The sequence below is a fragment of the Lepidochelys olivacea genome (assembly GCF_965140295.1).
Source record: "Lepidochelys olivacea isolate rLepOli2 genome assembly, chromosome: 10".
Classification (NCBI taxonomy): domain Eukaryota; kingdom Metazoa; phylum Chordata; order Testudines; family Cheloniidae; genus Lepidochelys; species Lepidochelys olivacea.
Window position 1 is genome coordinate 16,832,287 of NC_140420.1, and position 18,132 is coordinate 16,850,418.

An 18,132-nucleotide genomic window follows, 5' to 3' on the forward strand; every position below is an offset into this window, starting at 1 on the left:
TACATCGTTTTTCATGCTGATACAAATCTATGAAACTTTCTTATTAGGAAAAGACCTTAACAGCTTTCTTTTAAGATTGTATCAACTCAGCAGCTTCTTTGGCACCACCAGACAAAAGAAATCTCAGTCTGTCAAAATATTATTTGAATGGTCTAGTGCGTTAGAAAAATCCATGCACTCCTAAGGTTTGCCAAGCTTTAGCTTAATGAAGACTGTTTTACCTGCACCTCTAAAGGAGATTTAGAATGGAAATGGCATCTGATCCCTAAGTAATAAACAGTGATATAACTAATACTTAATGACTGCCCAGCAGAACAGTTCAAGTACTAATTTTTACATTATATAGAGATGTGATAAAGCTTGTTTCTTTAACAAGAATTTTAGTGTACTGTATGCAGCACCTTTATGTCCACATGACCTTTGCTCATTTGTGTTTTCAGAATAGTTTGGAAGCAGTGTCTGTTATCCTGTTCCTGTTTCCACACAAGCGAGAAAGTAAAAACAATTTTAGGTCCTACAGAAAGTGGTGAGGTGACAATTTGAGGGAATCTTGTGTATGTGCAATTAAGGAATTTGTTTGATATTATGAACTCTGTATACTTAAGCCATTTACCATATTCTTAACTCATGTTCCCTGTCCTAAGTCTGTCCTTGAAAGTGACAGTCACTAAGAGCCTCCTACGAGTGAACAGACCTGCCCAGAGAGAATGAGATGGCTAAAGTCTAGTGGAAGCCAGTTTTCTCCAGGTTCCATTAGTGAGCTGGGGTTTGTAGCAGTGAAATTTCTCCAGCAGCAGAACAAAGGAAGCAGATGTTAGTAGCAGGACTAAGGGCTCATTTACACGGCAAGTTACTGCACAAGCTAAGGTGTGAATCTTCAGCACACCAGGTTGCCACACCGTAATTTGCCATGAAATTACTACAGCGCAGTGAAAGTCCCAGAGCATGGCTTAGCACAGTGTGCTCTGAAGTAGTAGTACACTGAGCCACATGCCAGGACTCCCACTGCACAGTAGTCATGTCTATACAGTGAGTTACTGCACAGCAAGCGGGTGTGCTGTAGCATCACACTCTGGCTTGCTGTGCAGCAACTCACCATGCAGACAAGCCCTTATAAACTCAAGGAACTCACAGAGCAAGGAAGAGGAAGCAGGAGAGAGGGGCAGGCTTTCAGAGCAGGGGATCCTGTTTAACCGTGAAAGCAGCAGAGGAAGAAGGCAACCGGGTGATTAGGAGGAGAAGCCATGTGTAGTAGGGGGCTGTTCTTAGACTCCTTAGAGCAGTGGTTCTCAACTTTTCCAGACTACCGTACGCCTTTCAGGAGGCTGATTTGTCCTACGTACTCCCAAGTTTCACCTCACTTAAAAACTACTTGCTTACAAAATCAGACCTAAAAATTCAAGTGTCACAGCACACTATTACTGACAAATTATAATTTTACCATATTATAAAATAAAGCAATTGGAATATAAATACTGTATTTACACTTCAGTGTATAGTATATAGGGCAGTATAAAAAAGTCATTGTATGAAATTTTAGTTTGTACTGATTTCGCTAGTGCTTTTTATGTAGATTGTGGTAAAACTAGGCAAATATCTAGATGACTTGATGTACCCCCAGTGGTATGCATATCCCTGGTTGAGAACCACTGCCTTAGACAAATCTGACCTGAGCCCAAAGAAGACCTAAAAGCAGTGAGAAAACTGAGGCAAGGAAATGCATATAGATATTTTATTGTTTTGCCTACGTCTGTATATCTTTTGTGCTATCTAAAGTAGCATGATTGGTATATATTAGAATGGGAAAAAGTACAGAGAAGTGAAACAAAAGTGATTAAAGGTTGGGAACAGCTTCCATATAAAGAGAGATTAAAAAGACTGGGACTGTTCAGTTTGGAAAAAAGACAAATGAGGGGGGATATGATAGAGGTCTAGAAAGTCATGAATGGTGTGGAGAAAGTGAATAAGGAAGTGTTATTAACTCCTTCACATAACACACGAACCAGGGGTCACCCAATGAAATTAATAGGCAGCAGGATTAAACCAAACATAAGGAAGTACTTCTTCACACAAAGAAACGAGTACTTGTGGCACCTTAGAGACTAACCAATTTATTTGAACATAAGCTTTTGTGAGCTACAGCTCACTTCATCGGATGAAGTGAGCTGTAGCTCACGAAAGCTTATGCTCAAATAAATTGGTTAGTCTCTAGGGTGCCACAAGTACTCCTTTTCTTTTTGCGAATACAGACTAACATGGCTGTTACTCTGAATTCTTCACATAATGCACAGTCAACTTGTGGAACCTCTTGCCAGGGGATCTTGTGAAGGCCAAAAGTATAACTGGGCTCAAAGTGAATTAGATAAGTTCATGGAGGACGGGTCCATCAATAGCTATTAGCCAAGATGATCAGAGATGCAACCCCATGCTCTGGGTGTCCCTAAATCTGTGATTGCTAGAAGTTGGTACTGGAGGACAGGGGATGGATCACTCAATATATTGACCTGTTCTGTTCACTCCCTCGGAATCATCTGGCACTGGCCACATTTGGAAGACAGAATACTGGACTTGATGGACCACTGGTCAGAACCAGTATGGCCATTCTTATGTTCTTAAGAATTCTATGTATTTCCTGTGGGGACAGCCAGGAGATTGGAATATCAATGAGAGATCAGTTTAGGTTGCTTTGCCCATATTCAGGTGGTGGGATCTAGCAAGAATGGCATCACAGCTTCTTTCCCTGACAAGGAGCTTCTAGACTCATTTGGGTGCAAGATCGAAGAAAAACCCTTCTATTGTCTTCCTGTCCATTTCACCAGGACAAGCCCAGCCCCATCCAATAGCCAAGATGAACTGTAATAAAACTATGTATTTTTGCAAATATTGCAATTGCTTTTGCCTATAAAGACACTTGAAAAATCCTCCTTTAAAGGAACAATGTCAAATATTACAAAACAAAACATAGGTTTAAGCCTAAAAGTAGATTTAAAAACATCATGCCGAGAACATTTTGAAATAGGGAGGAGGCAAAATGAGATCTAAAGATCAATTCCAACATTAAAAATACAAACACAACAGCAGAGACCCCAAAAGTGAAACTAATTATAAATAAAAAAACAGACTGTTCTATATTCACTGTCTATGGTGACTAAAATTCAGTGTAGAAACAAGTAGTGGTACTATCTGTCCATTTAGCTTATAAGTGTTTCAACTTCGTTTGTTTTGCTTTTGCTACATAGATAGTATTAAAGTGACTTTTCAGAGAGTTTCTGTATTTGTGCACAGCTATATAGGAGAAGACAGATACCCAGAATATTCCACAAGATTCAGTCAGACTGGGTTGACAGATCAGGGTCCATCTTGCCCCTTATCCCAAGGTTTTCTCAATGTGAATTTACTGTTATTATCCCAGTCCAATTCAACCAGGCCAGTATTCTCGGAGAGTCTTGATCCAGTCTGGGCTGGTCAGGCTGAACCATCTGTACTCTTTTATTGTGGACTACCCAGGATTGATCCCACTTGAGATCTCATCAAGAAATATTCCAGCGCTGATCCAAACCAAACTGGCTTCTTGTCTACATCTCTCAGCATTTTTAATCCAGTATGGTTGCCTAGCTACGCACACAGATTTCCCCCAATACTGATCCATTTCAAATTGGCCAGACAGTGCCCTAGAATCTCTCACCTGCAGATTCTCCTCTCACAGAATCTCTCACCCAATCCATAGACTACTCCCATTAATCCATACCAGTGTTGGCCAGACTCACCTGCCCCATGTCCCTCGAGCTCTTCTCCTACAGATTTCCACCAGAATATATCCTGCCCCGACCAGCTAGAGTATCACCATCTCCGCTTGGACTCTGCAGTACCTCAGTCCAACCCCCTCTCATCTCAGACTCCCCAAAGCTGATCTAGTCCAGGTTCCACCAATACTCAGAACTACCGGCCTCCTTCATCTGGGAACTCCCCACTCATGTTCATTTAGGCAGGGTCCCCTCAACTCCACCTTGACTGCTCCCTGTGACTTAGTCCCCGTCCCCCAGCTTCCTCATCCAAAGGTTCCTAGTGTCAATTCAGGTTGTGCCCGCCGCCTCCCAGCCCCTCAGCCACAGGCTCTGTGGTGCTGACCCACCCCAAGTGGCCCTGCGTCCCCTCCCGCCGCAGGTTCCCAGTTCCAGCCCAAGTCCCCCAGCCCCCTCATCCACAGACTCCCCAGTAAGAAGCGATCCAGCTCCCCCAGTCCCCTTCACCTGCTGCTTACCCAGTCCGGGCCCCCTCACCACCCCCCCGGAGCCCTGGGTTTGATCCACTCCGGCCCCCCCACCCGGCTGCACCCAGACCCCTCGCCGTCGATCCGCTCCAGGCCCGCACAGCCCCTCACCCGCGGACTCCCCGGTGTTGATCCAGTCCGGGTTCGCCAGGCTCGCGATGGCGAAGATGTCGGCGGCCAGAAAGAGGCATCCTGAGATGATGGTCAATTTGTCCATCTCCTCCGGCTCCGGCGGCTCCCGTGTCCAGCCTCCGCCCGGCTCCCACAGCGGGTCCGGGCCGGGGGCTCCTCACAGCTGCGGCTCCATGAGACCTCAACTCCCACCCTCTCTCCGGCGGAGGCGGCAGCAACAGCAGCAGCACCAAAAACAGGGACGCCCACCTTTCCCGACAACACAGGAAGTGAGCCCGCGGGAAGGGGGGGGCAACAGGGCGCTCCGGAAGTGAAACCCACTCTCCTTCACATTTTCCCCAGACTGGGCAGGGCTTCTATGAGGGGGCGGAGCCTCCCCGGAGACGGGGCGGGGATCCCGTGAGACGAGACGAGACAAGCCTTCTCTAGGGAGGAGGGGCGGGGCGGATATTGTAGTGGGCGTGGCTTTTGAAAATGGGCGGGGCGGGTATCCAGGGAGGGGCAGAGCTTCTCCAAGGGGAGGCCAGAAGTGGAGAAGGGGGAGGAGGCGTTTCTAATGGTATTGGGGCAGGGAGGTGCTGTCATCCCTAGGAGCCTGCCCCTCCCCCACCCCCCTCTAGGAGCTGGGAGAGTCCATTCAGGCTGGGGAATGGAGGAATTTTTGGTGCAGGGAGGGTTCTCATGTGGAAGGAGGCTTTCTTAGAAAGGGGCTCATATTTGGGGAGGGAAAATCCCTCAGGGTTTTTGCGGGGCTCTTATTTGTGCGGGGAGACTCTCTGTTTTGGGGGGAAGGTCTCTCATTTTGGGGTGGGGAGACTCCCTCCTGTTTTGGGAGTGGAGGCCTCTCCTGCTGAAGGGGCCAAGTTTCTCCCTTTGGGGTGGGGGCCTGGGGCATTTGCTGCAGCAATGAAGGCAATGCACCCCATAATCCAGGCCCGCCGACAGCAATTCTGGGCCCCAGGGCAGAACAGTCAATGGGCCTCCACGCACGCACAAACCGCCCCCACAGTCCACCTGACACTTGGGCAGTGCTGAGCCTGCGCTGGCTGGTGCTGGGCACGCTCTTCTGGCATGGCCAGGGTTTGCAGATGCCTGCCCGGTAGGGTTGCCAACTGTCTAATTGCACAAACCCAAAGACCCTTGCCCTGCCCTGAGGCCACCTCCCTGTTCTGTCCCTTCTCTGAGGCCCCCCTCCAGCTCATTCCATCTCCCCTCCCTCTGTTTGGGGGGAGGGATAGCTCAGTGGTTTGAGCATTGGCCTGCTAAACCCAGGGTTGTGAGTTCAATCCTTGAGGGGGCCATTTAGGGATCTGGGGCAAAAATTGGGGATTGGTCCTGCTTTGAGCAGGGGTTTGGACTAGATGACCTCCTGAGGTCCCTTCCAACCCTGATATTCTATGATTCTATGTTTCTTGCTCTCCCCCACCCTCACTCTCACCAGGCTGGGGCAGGGGGCTGAGGTGCGGGAGAAGGGGTAGGGGGCAGACTCTGGGAGGGAATTTGGGTGTAGGGGGGGTATGGGCTCTGGGAGGGAGTTTGGTTGCGGGAGGGAGTCTGGGGTGTGAGCTCTGGGAGGAAGTTTGGTTGCAGCGTGCAGTCTCTAGGCTGGGGCAGGGGGTTGGGGGGCAGGGGGTCGGCGCTTACTTTGGGCGGCTCCTGAAAGCAACCAGCACACGCCTTTGACAGCGGCCCTGTGCCGCTGCCTGTGGGCAGCGCCCCTGCCCCTCCCATTGGCTGCAGTTCCTGGCCCCCAGTCAGCTCTCAGGGTGGGGGCAGCGCGCAGAGACCCCCTATCCCCTGCTCCATTCTGACCACTTCCAGGAGCGGCACAGAGTGAGGGCGGGCAGGCAGGCAGCCTGCCTTAGCCCCATTGTGCTGCCGGTGGCCGAGGCCCCCGGGTCCTTTTAAATCACCCAGGCCCCTAGGCAATTGCCCCCTTTCCTCCCCCCCATCAGGGAGCCTCTCATAATCCTTTAAGGCTGGCTGTGGAGATTGGTACCCAATGATCAAAGAATTGGAGGCATCCTAAATATGTAAATACCAAGGCACCATTGCCTGGCTTGCTCCACTGTGCAGTGTCCTGAAAGTGTTAAGTACTTCTTAACTGAAGTAAGTGTGGTCTAGGGCGGATTGAGCTCTAATCTACCACAACTACTGACTCATGAGATAGGAAATCTATATGTCTGTCTACCTATATGACCTCCATTACTGTAGTATGTGAGCACTTCACAACATCAATAGACATCCTCACAACACCCTTATGAGATAAGAGAAATATTGTCTCTATTTTATGCATGGGGAATCAAAGTGCAGAGAGACTAGAGTAAGTGACTTGCTCAAGTCATATAGGAAGGCTATAAAAGAGTCAGATATCAAACTCTGATCTGCTGAATCACAGACCAGTGCCTTAATCACAGCACCACCCTTTCTCTTGGGTTCTAATTCAAGTTTCAACCACTATCTCACTTCGTGACCTTGGGAAAGTTGCTTAATTTCAAAGTGTTACAGTTTCAACATGTGCAAAATAAGGAGAAAAATTGGGGCATTGTCCGGATTGATTAATTCATGTTTCTGTAGCACTTTGAAAATGTAAAGTGCTATCAAAGTGCTAATTATTATTATCTGTATTAGTAAGTGTCTGGAAGCAAATCTAATTAACCTTATCTGGAAAACTAATCCAAATACAGTGTCTATTGATTACATGCTTTTTCCAGTAAGTAACAAAGAATGCTTGAAGCAACTGAGCATTCAACCCACCCTTGGTCATACTGCTCTCCTAGTAGTTATCAAAATTATAACTCTGCGCCTTAGTTTTGCTCCCAGTTATGTGAGAATGTTGTACAACTATTGCTATTGTAAATTCTAAAGTCTAGCAGCCCCCAAATCCACAGGTAGCTTTAAAAATGCTGAAAATACCAGCAGTACCCCTTCCTGCCAATGCCTATCTTAAAACACCCACCCAGCTTTACAGACAAGCCATAATCCTGGCCTATACAAAGTATAGCTGGCATATGAACTCCAAGCAGGTGGTTATCCAGTTGCCTATTATGTGAATCTCCTGTGTAACTAAAAAATAATAGCAATCACCTGTGGTCAGGTCACTTGCCAGATGAGCGGTCCCAAGCAATAACAAAGAAGATACTACTAAAAACATCTAAACGGCATTCAAAAGCAATACATTGGGGGCAGGGGGTTGTTTGTTTTGTTTTCTGTTTTGTTTTTTTTTTCAGACCAGGGTAGGAGGATAGGACCTATCTTCAGCTTCTGTTGAAACATCCTGCTCTGGACAGATATTTTAGAGGGATTGAAAATAGTAATATATTTGTTGAAAAAAACCTGAGTAGTGATAGTTGGTATGTGGCAGAGATGGGAGAGCTAAGGATTTAAAATGATGTATTAACAATGTGATTCGGCAATCTTTAAGATAAATTGTTTCCCAATACTCTCTTGTTTTAGGTCACAAATTATCATAGAGGACAATTATTTTTGAATTGATGATTATTGAAAGAAGAATACATGCCCAAGAATATGTGAGGATTCAACAATGTGGTACAGAAGTGACACTCTGTGTGGGTCATATGTGCATAAGAGTTTAGGCAGGATTGGAGATTTAGAAAGAGAGTCTGAACTGCAGCCATTGGCAAAGCTGCTGTGCTAGACTGAAATAATCCAGCCAATATAGCAATCAGCAACACATACCTAGCCAAATGTAATACTTCCCCCGCATCTGTCACCAAGCAAGGAAATATTGAAAGCTTGAGTCCCGGCCAGTGCGTATGTGTGTGTCTATTGACTGTGAGGCTTTTATGTTTTCCCATAGCTGGGTACCGTGTGAGACTCGGAACCTGGCTGCCCTAGGATTCTAAACAGTTACTGGGTGTTTGAAAACTCCTCCTCACCTGCTGCTCTGTTCTTCCCCCACAGGCCACCATGGGGAGACAGCTGCTTTCAAAGAGACTCGCCTGAGACATTTGTCCATTTGATTTTCTCTTATAGTCTGGGATCCATGGAAGGGGCAGAAGCTTCTGGTACACAAGCAGGTGAGAATGAAACCAGAATGAGTTTTAATTCCCTCCCAACCTGTTGCCTCCTTTCCTGTTCTTCCATCTTCCCATTATCACCCCAGTACTTCAGGAAAAGCCCCAAACTTTGCATTTGAAGGGGCTCCAAGCTTTGGGCATCCTCTTGTTACCACTATACCTAAGACCAGATTACTTGTCTCCTTTCTAGACCTTTGTCACCCCACTTCTCAGCATCCAGAGACACCTCTTCTTTTGGAGGGTTGGGTAGTTCGATACATGCTGCATTCTCATAAGATCTGGAGTGGGATACAGGGCAGATGGCCAGAGGAGAGAATGTCATTTCAGGGGAAGAGAGCTGGATATTACTTCATTCAGAAGACCTGCAGAATTTAGGATTGGCCCTGAAGAGCTTTATGAGAAATGTAGGGGTGCTTCAGGATAAGGTTTGTAAAGTTTCCGATTCTCTCTCCTTACAGAACAAAAAAGTCATCCAGACACTTTCGCTGGAGATTATGGAAATGGACCAATATCAGGTGAGGATAGAATCAAGAGCATGATCCAAAGCCCATTGGAGTCAATGGGGAGGTCTTTCCATTCATTTCAATGGGCTTTGGTCAGGCCCTCTCTTATTTTATGCTTTTATTCTTCCTGTCATGTACTGCAGGGTGATCTAGTGTAGTGAATACAGGGCCAGAAATCAGGAACTTGGATTCTAATCCTCATTATAGTACAGACTTTCTACGTGATTTGGGGCAAATCACTTAGGGTATGTTCACACTAGCTGGGAGTACGTCTCCCTGCATGAGCAGACAGACATAAGCTAGTTCCGCTTGAAATAGCGCACTAAAATGGCAGTGTGGACATCGTGGCATGGGTGGCGGCACAGGTTAGTCACCTGAGCTCGGAGCTGGGTGGACTCATATTTGAACAGCTAGTCTGTGCTTCAACATCCACATTAATTTTAGAGTCCTAGCTGGAGCGGAGCTAGTGCAAGTCTGTCTGCCCAGGCTGGGAAGCACTCTCCCCGCTGAGGCGTAGACATACCTTTTGGGCCTGATCACAAACCACATAAGAATATTGACTTCAGTGGATTTTAAGTTATGCCTTTTATCTTTCTGTGCTTTACCCTCCTCCATCTGTAATATGGTGGTAATCTTTATAAAGTGCTTTCAAATCATTGGAGGGAAAGTGCTGTGTAAGTTTAAATTAGGAGTAGTATTTCGGCTACACTGCCATAGCAGCCCAAAGTTTACATTTTCTTAAAACAGGGTACGGCAGATAAATCAGTTTTAACACAAGAAAGCTTGTTTTAAAATGCTTTTGCGGCAATCTCATCATTTTCCAGGCTTTTGGTCCAGAGGCAAGCTGAGGGTTGGAGGGTTCATTTTGTGATCTGCATTATATTTGCTGGTGGAGTCGAGTTAGAACGAGCGGTCCTTTATTGTGTACTATCTATATTATGCATTTTAATGAACAGTGAATGCTCAGAGTATAGCACATAAAGAAATTAAATACATTTGCCAAGCACCAGTCCCTTCCTTCATGCAAGCAGCAGTGTGTAAAACCCATCTGCTGGAAATTTGGATATGAATCTTATCCAAAAATATTGACACAGGAAATTAATTTTCTCATATGAATTTACAGCTTTCTTGAAAGCTCTAACAGTTGGTGGCCTCGCTATGCTGTCATTTCTCTACCTCGTTCTCTTCCTTCCATGAATGCATACAGCCATTTAAAAATTATTCTAAAGTCATATACAATGTAAGCAATATTTGTTTGTTTTGCTCAATACAGTGTGTGAACTTTTAGAAACAGGCTTCTGAGTGTGTTGAGAAAAAGCTATTTTAGAAATATTTCTTTTTAGATTATTTATGGAATACACAACCTAACTTTTACATAGGCGTGTTTTCTGGCACCTCTTCAGCAGCCCATCCCTATTCAGAAAAGCACTTAAGCGTATGTTGAACTTTAAGCATGTGGGACTTAAGTGCTTTGCTGATGAAATGAATTTAAGTACCTGCTTACTTGCTTTGCTGAGTTAGGGCTTGTTTTGGTGGAGTAAGAAAATCACAATATCATAATTTCAAGTAGTAAAATGTCCCTCTCACTTTCCAAAGGGCAGTTTCCGGCACTGGAAAAAATCTCTGAACATACTTTAAGTGCTACATTAAAGACCAATATTAAGATGGGAGAACAAGGATTAGGTCTTATAGTAATTCAGAATGGACCATATCTCCAGATAACAAGTCTTGTTCAGAAAGGCTCTGCAGCTAAGAATGGAAGACTCAAACCAGGTAAAAAAAAAACAAAAACCCTAATCTTCAGAATTCCATAGGTGTGTTCCATTCCAGAGTTTATACTTTGTTGCCCTGCTTTTGACCTCATTTATGCTGATGTAAATCAGGAGTAATATTGCTTAAATCAGTGGAATTACAGAGGCATAGAACTGGCTCAAGCAATATGAGAGTCAGGCTCAATGTCACAGAAATATCCAACTGATAAATGAAGCCAGTCCAGTTTTATATTAAAATTCCTCTTGTCTTAATTTGATTAAAATTGGCTGACAGAGGTGACTATTTTTGAATTAGATCAAGAAAAAAGCATATCTAAATTGCACACACTTTTATATATATAATATAAACGGGATTGGAACAATGTGTTATGCATCTTACTTTAAGTATTCAAGACCAAAACAAATTGCTTACTCGTGTTTCATATTAATATTTCATAGCTGCATTGTAATGTGCAGTTTTCTTACACAGGCATCTATAAACATGATAAAAATAATTAATATAAAGCAATCGGAAAGGATTAAAGAACAAAAAAGACTCACTCAAAGCCCAGCTTAGGTTGTCATAAAAATTAACAATGGAAAAGACATGTATTAGGTCATCTGTTTTCCCTAGACTAGGTTATCCATACTTCTTTTGGCAGCAGAGGGTGGATTGCCTAGTGGTTTAGTGAAAAAAATTGGTTGTTTCGGCATAGTCACTTCCCCACCCTCTTACTACCCTAATGTCTGAGGATAGTAAGAGAACCAGGGTGCAGCAGATGAGCAAATGTCAGAAATCCCACTACTGCGGCTGAACTTGGCAGCCTCCAGTTCTGCTGGTCCTTATGCCTTGTGAACTTCTTTTGATATTTTACTTCATTATTATTCCTGGTTCTTGGACCCCAATAACTGAAGTTCATGAAGAGAGGTCCTCTGTTGAAATGGGCATTTTTATTTATTTTTTTTATAAAGGTAGCCCCTCTCCTATTATAATGAACATTTGCTTGTGCACAGGAATGGGAAAATGACACTTTGCTATAAAAGGGTTCTACTGTACTTAAAATTTCTCCTTTCTGGACACTGGATGCGCTTTCACAGCTGACAGCTTTTAACAAATAATTGTTCTTCATGTTAGAAGTCTTGATATAAGACTTTCAAAACAATAAATTCATGTCTCCATAAAATTAGGATTGTCATCATATGCTGCCTCTTGAAACAAATGTAATAGTTCTTTAGTCATCTGACTACTAGCCTGATTATAGTTAACATTTTTAACTAAAGTGAAAATATCTTAGGACAGTTTGACAAAAGGAGAATAAGGGTACTATTTAATCAGGGGTATCAAATTCGTGCAACCATTTTAAATTATGGTCTGTGAATAAAAGATATACAGTAACTCCTCAGTAAGTGAAACAATGTTAAGTGAATCCAATTTCCTGATCAGAATTAATGTAAATGGGGGGGGTTAGGTTCCAGGGAAATTTTTTTCGCCAGACAAAAGACTATATATATACGTACACACGTATAAGTTTTAAACAATTTAATACTGTACATAGCAATGATGACTGTGAAGCTTGGTTGAGGTGGTGAAATCAAAGGGTGGGATATTTCCCAGGGAATGCCTTACTGCTAAATGATGAATTAGCACTTGGCTGATCCCTCAAGGGTTAACACATTGTTGTTAACATAGCCTCACACTCTACAAGGCAGCATGAATGGAGGGAGGGGAAACAGCATGGCAGAGAGAGACAGAGACACACACCATGTATATGTGACAGAGAGAGATGCACATTGCCCCTTTAAGTACGCTGACCCTAAGTACATTGCCTTTTTAATTAGATCAGCAAGTTGAGACAGCAGCCGCTGCCAGAAAGCTCCCTCCGGCCTGAGCCCTGCCATGTGCCCCCCCTGCTCTGTGGAGATGGGGTAAAGGAGCAGGGGTTAAGGGGACATGCTGACATTAGCACCCCTTCCCCCCCCCCCCCAACCTCTGTCTGCACAGCAAGCAGGAGGCTCCAGGGAGCAGATCCAAGGCAGAGGGCAGGGGCAGGAGCAAGCAGGAGCAGCACACAGCAGTAGGGGGAGGGACACCTGAACTGGCCGACAATTGATAGCCTGCTGGGCAGCTGCCTTACAGGGAACTTAGGGGAGTAGGGAGCTGATGAGGGGGCTGCTGGTCCACCCTGGTTCCAAGCCTCCACCAGCTAGCTCCAACGGGCTGCTCTTTCTGCAAGCAGTGAACAAAGCAGGTGGCTGCCAAACAACGTTATAAGGGAGCATTGCGCAACTTTAAACGAGCATGTTTTTTAATTGCTCGGCAACGTAACCATGAAACAAGGTTAACTAGGACGACTTTAAGTGAGGAGTTACTGTCTAGAGTTGGGATTTTTATACTGAACACTCTTGAATTTTTCCCCTGGCAGGTGATATTTTGATTAAAATTGGACACGCTAACGTTTTAGGATGGACACTGCGAGAGCTTTGGCAACTTTTGCACAATATTCCCATAGGATCAGTTCTACAGATCAGGGTTTACAGAGATTTTGTTGAAGTACCTCAGCACTGGCAAAATGCACTTGAATTAGTTCCTGAAGTAAAGCCTCCTGTGAAGACAGAGTAAGAAACAAATGCTATTTTCAATGGGTTTCTTCACAATATATAGTTTAGTTATATTAGTCTACTGAGCAAGACAGGGAAATGACGTGGTAGCATTCTGGTTTTAGTTTCATTACTAATCAAGTATAAAAGGTAGAGTTCTTTTAAAAGTGTACCTCTTTCCAATGTAATTGTCTCCTACTCTTAGAAATATCTTGAAGGTAGTACAGCTACCCAGAAACTTACTTACCTAGAAAAGTCAACAGGTTTTCCAGTGTTTGTTGCCTAGACATTGTTCAAAAGTACTAAGATAAAACACCAAATTTCAATTTTTCCCATCCTCAAAGGGCAACTGTCATTGGGAGAGCACCTCATCTTGTATAAGCTGGTTTAGCTTCCTTGACTTAAATGCAGCTATGCCTATTTACATAGTTAAGGACATAGATTATTATATGTACCTGATTTTACCAAGATACAGGTAACCAGAGACCTGTAACCAGATAAACAGTTTAATGGGTCACTAGTCATTCAATCATATTAACAATAAGGCCATGGCTTACTATGTTTAGTCCTCATGACCTCTTAATTGACCTTTCCAGAAATGTTTACATAGCTGTGTAGTGTTATGCTCAGTTTCTACAAAGATAAGTATTATGAGGCCTTTTTTAAAAAAAAGGTCATAAGTTCTCATCTCCTAAAAATAAGCCTCACTATGACAAGTAGTAATCGATGCTAGACGGGGCACTAGGCAGTAAAAGTTTTTCTAAGGCATGGGGACAGATGTTCTAGTAGGGAGGGAAGACTAAAGCTCAGGAACAGGAAAGAAGATGAGGGAGTTTAAGTGAAGAAGGTAGCTGGGAATGGGAACATCAAAAGCACCTGATTAGGGCACAAGAGTGATAAGAATGAAGGAGGAAGTTCAGGCAATTAGAAAGGGGACTGTCTGGAAGGTTAGTTCTTTAAACTTGCGTTGCAACTAGGGCTGTTTTTGACAAATTCCTGCTGTTATTTATCACCTTATTATCTTCTAGGTGTTTGCAAATTGATTGCTTAATTATTTGCTCCATTATCTTTCTGGATACAGAAGTTAAGCTGACTGGTCTGTAATTCCCCAGGTTGTCCTATTCCCTTTCTATAGATGGGAACTAGATTTGCCCTTTTCCAGGAAGACTGAAGACATTCCAGAAGCCATGACTTTCCAAAGATAATTGCTTATGGCTCATGTCCAAAATATAAAGGGAAGGGTAACCACATTCTGTATACAGCACTATAAAATCCCTCCTGGCCAGAGGCAACATCCTGTTACCGGTAAAGGGTTAAGAAGCTCAGCTAACCTGGCTGGCACCTGACCCAAAGGACTAATAAGGGGACAAGATACTTTCAAATCTTGGGGGGGGAAAGCTTTTGTTTGTGCTCTTTGTTTACATGGTTGTTCTCTCTTGGGACTGAGAGAGGCCAGACAGAAATCCATCTTCTCCAACCCATCCTAATTGAAGTCTCCAGTATTGCAACCAGTAGGGGTAAGCCAGGCAAGGCGGATTAGTTTATCTTTTGTTTTGTGTGAATTTTCCCTGTGTTAGGAGGGAGGTTTATTCCTCTTTTCTGTAACTTTAAGGTTTTGCCCAGAGGGGGATCCTCTGTGTTTTGAATCTGAATACCCTGTACAGTATTTTCCATCCTGATTTTATGGAGATGATTTTTGCCTTTTTTTTTTTTTTTTTAAATAAAATCCTTTTAAGAACCTGATTGATTTTTCCATTGTTCCAAGATCCAGGCGTTTGGGTCTTTGATGATTTTCTAACTAATTGGTTAGGATATTATTCTCAAGCCTCCCCAGGAAAGGGGGTGTGTAGGGTTTGGGGGGATATTTTGGAGGAAGACATCTCCAGGTGGTCTCTTTCCCGGTTCTTTATTTGAAACGCTTGGTGGTGGCAGCATACTGTTCAAGGACAAGGCAAAGTTTGTACCTGGGGGAAGTTCTTAATCTAAGCTGGTACGAATAAGCTTGGGGGGGGTCCTTCATGCAGGTCCCCACATCTGTACCCTAGAGTTCAGAGTGGGGAAGGAACCCTGACAGCTCAGATATCCCCTCAGTCAACTCCTTGAGTATTCTAGGATGCATTTCATCAGGCCCTTGTGATCTGAAGACATCTAACTTGTCTAAGTAATTTTTGACTTGTTCTTTCCCTATTTTAGACTCTGATCCTACCTCATTTTCACTGGCATTCACTAGGTTAGATGTCCACTCACCACCAACGTTCTTAGAGAAAACAAAAACAAAGAAGTCATTAAACACCTCTGCCATTTCCACATTTTCTGTTATTATCTTTCCCTTCTCATTGACTAACGGGCCCACCCTGTCCTTTGTTACATAACTGCACTTAAAAACAACATAAAACTTTAGAGCCTACAAGTCCATTCAGTCCTACTTCTTGTTCAGCCGATCGCTAAGACAAACAAGTTTGTTTACATTTATGGGAAATAATGCTGCCCGCTTCTTGTTTATAATGTCACCAGAAAGCAAGAACAGGTATTCGCATGGTACTTTTGTAGCTGGCATTGCAAGGTATTTACGTGTCAGATATGCTAAACATTTGTATGGCCCTTCATGCTTCAGCCACCATTCCAGAGGACATGCTTCCATGCTGATGCTCGTTTAAAAAAGGCAGCGTGAATTAAATTTGTAACTTAAGTCTCCTTAGGGGAGAATTGTATGTCTCCTGCTCTATTTTACCCGCATTCTACTGTATATTTAGTGTTATAGTAGTCTCTGATGATGACCCAGCACATGTTCTTTTTAAGAACACTTTCACAGCCGATTTGACAAAATGCAAAGAATATACCAAGGTGAAATTTCTAAAAATAGCTACAGCACTCGACTCAACATTTAAGAATCTGAAGTGTTGTCCAAAGTCTGAGAGGGACGTGGTGTGGAGCATGCTTTCAGAAGTCTTAAAAGACCAACACTTCAATGCGGAAACTACAGAACTCGAACCACCAAAAAAGAAAATCAACCTTCTGCTGGTGGCATCAGACTCAGATGATGAAAATGAACATGTGTCGGTCTGCTCTGCTATGGATAGTTATCGAGCAGAACTTATCAGCATGGATGCATGTCCTCTGGAATGGTGATTGAAGCCTGAAGGGACATATCTTTATCACCCCTGGCATGTAAATAAATATCTTGTGACGCCGGCTACAAACATTCCATTCGAACATCTTTTCTCACTTCCCTTGTAAACAAGTCGTGGGTAGTATTATCTCCTGAAAATTGTAACCAAACTTGTTTGTCTGAGTAACTGGCTGAACAAGAAGTAGGACTGAGTGGACTTGTAGGCTCTAATATTTTACATTGTTTTATTTTTGAATGCAGTTATTTTGTACATAATTCTACATTTGTAAGTTCAACTTTCATGATAAAGTGATTGCACTATAGTACTTGTATTAGGTGAACTGCAAATATTTGTAATAAAAATATAAAGTGAGCACTGTACATTTTGTATTCTGTGTTGTAATTGAAATCAATATTTGAAAATGTAGAAAGCATCAAAAAATTTAAATAAATGGTATTCTATTATTGTTTAATCACACAATTAAACAGATTAATCCCTTACTGACTTAGTTGCAATTAGGGTTGTCGAGTCAAATTCTTTAATATTCTAAATGAACAGAGTAAGGATAGCTTTGTTTTTATTTTACTGAAAAAAGATATTTAAATTGACACTCCCTTTTGTTGTTTAAAACCCAGATGTTGTAGCATTACCTTAAGTCCAAGCAGAAGAATACACAAAAAAAATTGCACAAATCTGATTTCAATTTTGACACCCTAATCACAAGTAAAGAACTTGTAATTAAAGCTATGTAACTGTTGTACATTTTTAGCATTTCAAGTAAAGACAGTGAGACAAAAGACGACACGTGGACAAGTAGTGATGATTATGAAGATGCAGACTCTGACGGAAGTCTTAGATATGAAACTACACAATCATTTTGTTGTTCTACCAAAGAATTGCCATCAATATCGAAAACTTGGCATGCATTTAAAAGAAAAAAACACATATTTACTGTAGGTGCTGACATTGGATGTGACATTATAATTCATAAAGATTTTGATGCATGGTATAGTTCTGACTTTGCTACTGATGGTATTAGATCTCCTTCATACTGGACTATGGAAACACATGACAGCGAGTCAACATCGTCCTCTTCCTCTATATCAGATGCATTTTGGCTTGAAGAGTTTGCCAGTATTTTGGAATAACTAAATGGTCACATCCAATTTCAAGCCTTCAGAAACTGGATTTTTCTGAAGCACTTTATCAGCAAAAGGTTCACTTTCAAAATATTGATTTTGAAATTAGCTAAACTGAAGATTTAGCATAGCATGCCTTGACTGCCTAGGATATTTGAAAAATCTGGATTCTCAGATGAGAGCTGCTATCCAAAGCCACTCTTCCAGATCTTAAGCAAAAACCTGCTAAAGTCTCCATCAATCCTACCCATGAAGGGAACATTAAACATTCTGCTTCGTTGAGTCCAGTGATCAAGGTACAGCAGGCAAGTGCTAGAACTGCAGTATATTGCTTTCAGCTTTTACAGGTAAGTCTGATAATTTACTTCAGGTAGATATGGTGCAAATGGCAATTTTACCAACAAGTATTCTTGAATGTGTTAAGGATATATAACTGGGATATTAACTGTGGCAATTACAAATTTTACCTGCATCAAGAATGTAGTTAGACTACTATTATTCTCTGGTAGTTTTTGCAAGGCACACACCAAAATGCCAACTAATTGTTTCACTATATTTAAGTATTTTTAATTGATAATGTTCAATGTTT

The 18,132-nt window shown here is 42.9% G+C and overlaps 2 protein-coding genes across 2 annotated transcripts in view; one reads left to right on the forward strand and one right to left on the reverse strand.

The window, feature by feature from the left end:
- The window catches only part of MOSMO (modulator of smoothened), a 50,488-nt gene extending 45,811 nt beyond the window's left edge, over positions 1-4,677 (reverse strand). The window contains exon 1 of the mRNA XM_084640530.1: positions 4,382-4,677. Coding sequence (XP_084496656.1) covers positions 4,382-4,487 — 106 coding nt within the window. The 5' untranslated portion in view covers positions 4,488-4,677. The remainder of the gene's footprint in view (positions 1-4,381) is intronic.
- Positions 4,678-10,002: 5,325 nt separating this feature from the next.
- Positions 10,003-18,100, forward strand: PDZD9 (PDZ domain containing 9). The gene is made up of 3 exons (XM_084640342.1): positions 10,003-10,744; positions 13,107-13,312; positions 17,159-18,100. Exons 1-3 carry the CDS (start codon positions 10,520-10,522, stop codon positions 17,550-17,552), a joined length of 825 nt encoding a protein of 274 aa, XP_084496468.1. The 5' UTR covers positions 10,003-10,519; the 3' UTR covers positions 17,553-18,100.
- The last annotated feature ends 32 nt before the right edge of the window (positions 18,101-18,132 follow it).